General features: G+C 62.1%; 1 protein-coding gene across 1 annotated transcript; it reads left to right on the forward strand.

Annotated features, from left to right (window-relative positions):
* The first annotated feature begins 253 nt into the window (after positions 1-253).
* On the forward strand, positions 254-4995 carry LOC116268585 (endoplasmic reticulum mannosyl-oligosaccharide 1,2-alpha-mannosidase). The gene is made up of 6 exons (XM_031661408.1): positions 254-1545; positions 1740-1930; positions 2499-2619; positions 3073-3270; positions 3353-3484; positions 4204-4995. The coding sequence occupies exons 2-6, from the start codon at positions 1806-1808 to the stop codon at positions 4405-4407; spliced, it is 780 nt and encodes a 259-aa protein (XP_031517268.1). The 5' UTR covers positions 254-1545; positions 1740-1805; the 3' UTR covers positions 4408-4995.
* The last annotated feature ends 307 nt before the right edge of the window (positions 4996-5302 follow it).

The following is a 5302-nucleotide window of genomic DNA, read 5'->3' on the forward strand; positions in this document are numbered from 1 at the left end:
GCCTGGTGTTTTTTGTTTTGTTTTGTTTTTTGTTTTTTTGTTTTGAGACAGAGTCTATCTCTGTTGCCTGGGCTGGAATGCAGCATGATCTCGGCTTACTGCAGCCTTTTCCTCCTGGGTTCAAGTGATTCTCCTGCCTCAGCCTCCCAAGTAGCTGGGATTATAGGCGCACGCCACCACGTCCAGCTAATTTTTGTATTTTTAGTAGGGATGGGGTTTCACTATATTGGCCAGTTTGGTCTCGAACTCCTGACCTCAGGTGATCCACCCACCTCACCCTCCCAAAGTGCTGGAATTACAGGCGTGAGCCACCGCACCTGGGCCACTGCCTGTTTTTTTAATTAGGTAGTTTGTATTGTTGAATTGTAGGAGTTCTTCATTCTGTATAGTCACTCCATATCAGAAGTGGGATTTGCAAATATTTTCTTTCATCTGTTGGTTTTGTTTTTACTTTGCTTTTTTGTTTTCTATTTTTGAGAGACAAGGTCTCACTCAGTTGCCCAGGCTGGAGTGCAGTAGCCTCCTGAGTAGCTGGGACTACAGGAGCTTGCAGCTACACCAGGCTAGTTAAAATTTTGTTTAGAAAACCCCTGTCTCTCTTTTGTAGAGATAGCATTTTGCCATGTGGCCCAGGCTGGTCTCAAACTCCTGGGTTCACACAGTCTTATCACTCTGGCCTCCCAAAGTGGTGGGATTACAGGTGTGAGCCACTGTCCCCGGTCTCTTTTTACTTTGTTAATAGTGTAGTTTGATAGATAACAGATGATCATTTTCATGAAGCTCAGCTGGTCTGTTTATTGTTGCTCATGCATTTGGCCTTACGTTCGAATCCCTGTTCTTATTCATGAGCTGAACACATCCCTCTTTAGAGCAACTGTGATCACTTGTGGGGAGAAGTGCAGCCCACACCATCCACGTGAGGCTCCCATGCAGACGTTTAGAAGGCGTTTCCACTGCAGCTCAGAAAATGGCCCCAGGCGCCCACGGGCACCCCCACGTCACCAGACGCCCACGGGCACCCCCACGTCACCAGGCGCCCACGGGCACCCCCACGTCACCAGGCGCCCACGGGCACCCCCACGTCACCAGGGCCTGTGGTTGCTGTAGGTACACAGGGATAAGCAGCCAGGCCATGAAGGCGCTTGGCATGGGTTTGGGTGTCTGCGTTGGGTAGAGACCTGGAGAGCCCTTGCTGGGCGTGCCCTGACCTCCCGGTACCGTGTGCCCCACTGTGGGCCGGGACGCCTGGTGCTGCCGGCTGGGCGTGAGCCCTGAGGAGCTGAGGGTGGCTGTGACTTGGAGGACGAGTGGGAGCTCACCAGGAGGGCGTGGAGCCGGGTGTTTCATATCAGGAGCAACACGGGGCTCAGAAGGCAGGCACACTTGCCGTCCCTCCAGAGCCGTGGCTGACGGCCAGGTCTGGCAGGCTCTTGTGAGGACAGTGCCTGTGGTTGTCAGATGCTGTCCCTTCGAGTAAAGGATGAGAGCCATCCTGAAGACGGGTCAGCTCTGTGGTGACCGCCCGTCGGGAGCAGTGACATTCAGGTGCGTTGCACTGGTGGCTGTGTGGCTGTGTGGTGTGGCCACCAGGAGCCATGTGGGCAAGGACAGCTGTGGGCCGGGCACAGAGCTCTCTCTGCTGGGAGTCAGTCGGTGCTGGGCGAGGGGAGGCATAGCTCACAGAGCCCCTCTACAGCTCACCCCAGGCAGTAAACCCACTGTCCTCCTTTCTGCTGCAGGAGGCCGTGGAGAAGGTGACGCAGCACATCCACGGCCTGTCTGGGAAGAAGGACGGGCTAGTGCCCATGTTCATCAACACCCACAGCGGCCTCTTCACCCACCTGGGCGTGTTCACGCTGGGCGCCAGGGCCGACAGCTACTATGAGTACCTGCTGAAGCAGTGGATCCAGGGCGGGAAGCAGGAGACACAGTGAGGCCCGGCCTGCTGCCCCCAGCTCCCGCGGCCCCCCAGCTCCCGCAGCCCCCCAGCTCCCGCAGCCCCCCAGCTCCCGCGGCCCCCAGTTCCCACGGCCCTCCAGTTCCCGTGGTCCCCCAGCTCCCGCGGCCCCCAGCTGCGGCCCTCCAGTTCCCGCGGTCCCCCAGCTCCCGCGGCCCACCAGCTCCCGCGGCCCCCCAGCTCCCGCGGCCCCCAGCTGGGGCCTTCCAGTTCCCGCGGTCCCCCAGCTCTGCGGTCCCCCAGCTCCTGCTGCCCCCGCTCCTGCTGCCCCTCGCCCCACTGTGTGTCAGAAAACCGCAGCCGTGCCAGGCCTGGCCCAGGCATTTCTGTGGGGAGCGTATTCATTCACTTCTCACCGTGGCCTCGGCGGGGGTGAGGGGGGCATCATCACTGAGGGCCATGGGCTGTGCAGGGTGGCACCTTCTGTCCAGCAAGGGCCAGGCCTGCTGTGCTTGTGTGGGCCCAGCATGTGCCTGTCCCTGGCGCCACCCAGGACCCGTGCACCATCCTGGTAGAGTGAGGTGACTGCTGGTGTCCACAGGTTGCTGGAAGACTACGTGGAAGCCATTGAGGGGGTCCGGACACACCTGCTGCGGCACTCTGAGCCCAGTAAGCTCACCTTCGTGGGGGAACTTGCCCACGGCCGCTTCAGTGCCAAGATGGTGAGTGTGTCCGTGGGGCCTTCTGGCCGCCGCCCCTTTTACCTTGGCTTCCAAGGTGCCTGAGTCGTGATGTTAAAAAGAACAACGAAATCCTGGCCATGGCGCCCATGTGGAGGCCCTAGGTAGACCATGGCTGCCTGGCCAGGCCTGTCTTGGCAACAGGGCAACGAGGCCTTGTGTGGCACCCGGGGTGGGCAGGGCTTCCCCAGAGCAGCTCCCTCCCCCAGCCCTCCCCATGCCCGGTGTGCAGCAGGTCCTTGGGTGGTGTGTGTGGGCCAGGTTGGAGGGCCTGGCCCAGGCGGCTCCACTGTTCATGTCAAGTGCCCTCGCATGGCCTCCCCTCCCAGGGTACCGGAGCCGAGGCAGCGCTGGGCCCCCACGTTGGCTGCCTGTGCAGATGCAGGCTGAGGGCCGGGCCTGGGATCTGGGGCTGAAGAGACCCTCTGATTCCAGGACCACCTGGTGTGCTTCCTGCCAGGGACGCTGGCTCTGGGCGTCTACCACGGCCTGCCCGCCAGCCACATGGAGCTGGCCCGGGAGCTCATGGAGACTTGTTATCAGATGAACCGGCAGATGGAGACGGGGCTGAGTCCCGAGATCGTGCACTTCAACCTTTATCCCCAGCCGGGCCGTCGGGATGTGGAGGTCAAGGTGGGCCTGGGCCTGGGTCGGGGTCCGTCAGGAGGAGGTGCTAGCAGGGCTGGCCTCGCCCTGAGCTCTGCTCTGCCCACAGCCGGCAGACAGGCACAACCTGCTGCGGCCAGAGACCGTGGAGAGCCTGTTCTACCTGTACCGCGTCACAGGGGACCGCAAGTACCAGGACTGGGGCTGGGAGATTCTGCAGAGCTTCAGCCGGTTCACGCGGGTGAGTGTCTGTCCTCGCCCCCTGTGGTCATGGCCACCGGGCCACAGACACAGCTGCGCTGTGGGGCTCGGGCTGGCCCCGCGCTTGGTGGTGGCTGTCACCGGGGTCCAGGACGGGTGGGCTTGCTGCAGCCTCAGGGTGGCCACACTGCAGCCTGGGGGCCCCGGCATCCCCATTCCCACTGAGCTTCATGCTGTGCGGGACCCGGTACTCAGAGGGGCCGGGCACCCCTCAGTCATCTCTCAGGACCTATCTGGGGAGGATCCCTGCTGTGGGCCCAGCATCCCCCCAATTTAGGAGGCACCCATGACTGGAGCGCCATCCGCACTGTGGGCCAGGCCCCGTTTCAGGTCATGCCCTCCACGTTGGAGCCAGATGAGGCCTGAGTCACCTCCTGGCTCTACTGTCCCCTTGGTCTGAGGCCCCTGCTGCCTCAGCTCCCACCGTCTGCCCTGTGTCCTGTGAGGCAGCTGTGAGGCCCTGAGCACAGGTTCTGGGGGAGGCGGTGTCTGTCGCGGTCGCTTGAGGGCTGTTGGCGTCTCCAGGTGGGCTCTGGTGGAACCACAGCTCGCCCGGGGGTGGCCACCGTCGAGGCACCCTCCACCCCGAGCCTGCGCTGGGGGCCGCGTTCACCATGAGGTGGAGCGTGCTTCGGTGATGAGGCTGAGGGGGGTGCAGGGTGCCCCCCGTCTGGTGACGAGGCCCTGGCTATTGCGCAGGTCCCCTCGGGCGGCTATTCTTCCATCAACAACGTCCAGGATCCTCAGAAGCCCGAGCCCAGGGACAAGATGGAGAGCTTCTTCCTGGGGGAGACTCTCAAGTATCTGTTCTTGCTCTTCTCTGACGACCCAAACCTGCTCAGCCTGGATGCCTACGTGTTCAACACCGAAGCCCACCCTCTGCCCATCTGGACCCCTGCCTAGCGGGGGGGCTGCTGGCGTGGGGACTTCGGGTGGGCGGAGGCGCCTGGCTGGGTCTGTGGCATTTTCCAAAGGCCCACGTGGTGCCGGCAGCCACTGAGTGGCCCGGGCTCTGAGCTGGCTCTGGGCTCCCCTCGTCTCTCTTTCATCAGGACACCGTGAGGCTGAGTGAGAGCCGCAGTCTTTGTGTGGGGCGGGGTGGGCCGGGCCCCTGGAGCCTCTGCCTGCCTCCTCCAGAAAACACGAATCATGACTCACAATTACTGAAGCCTGAGCAGGTCTCTGTGGGCCGACCACAGTGGGCATCGAGGTGGTCCCTGGTACTGTGGTGACCGAGTGGACAGCCCAGGGTGCAGCTCTGCCCAGGCTCGTGAAGCCTCAGATGTCCCCAACCCAAGGGTCTGCAGGGGCTGCTGTGACCCCACAGGCCCGAGGCTCCAGGGCTGGCTCTGGTGTTTACAAGCTGGACTCAGGGATCCTCCTGGCCGCCCCACAGCAGGCTTGGAGGGCTGGACGGCAAGTCCATCTGGCTCACAGGCCCCTCCAGTGGAATGGGTCTTTTCGGTGGAGATAAAAGTTGATTTGCTCTAACCGTGTGTCTGCTGTGTCTACAGGGGTCTCCGTGACTGGAAAGTCTGGGTGGATGTTGGGGAGAAGCTCTTCTTCGGGTCATGTCTCAAAATTCAGTTTGCTGAGACTGGACTCCAGCTGTCCCCTGCTGGGGGGCAGAGAGAGGCCCTGGGGAAGCTCCGTGTCCCTGGCCCCGTGGGGCAGATGCCTGGAGGGAGGCGTCCTTGCTCCTGCGTCTCACACGGCCTGCTTTCCTGCAGGGCTGGCACTGAGGCGCACAGCTAAGGGATAACGTGGGCCCTCAGGTCAGGCAGCTCCCAGTGGCCTG

This window comes from Papio anubis, unplaced genomic scaffold (assembly GCF_008728515.1).
Source record: "Papio anubis isolate 15944 unplaced genomic scaffold, Panubis1.0 scaffold1465, whole genome shotgun sequence".
Taxonomy (NCBI): domain Eukaryota; kingdom Metazoa; phylum Chordata; class Mammalia; order Primates; family Cercopithecidae; genus Papio; species Papio anubis.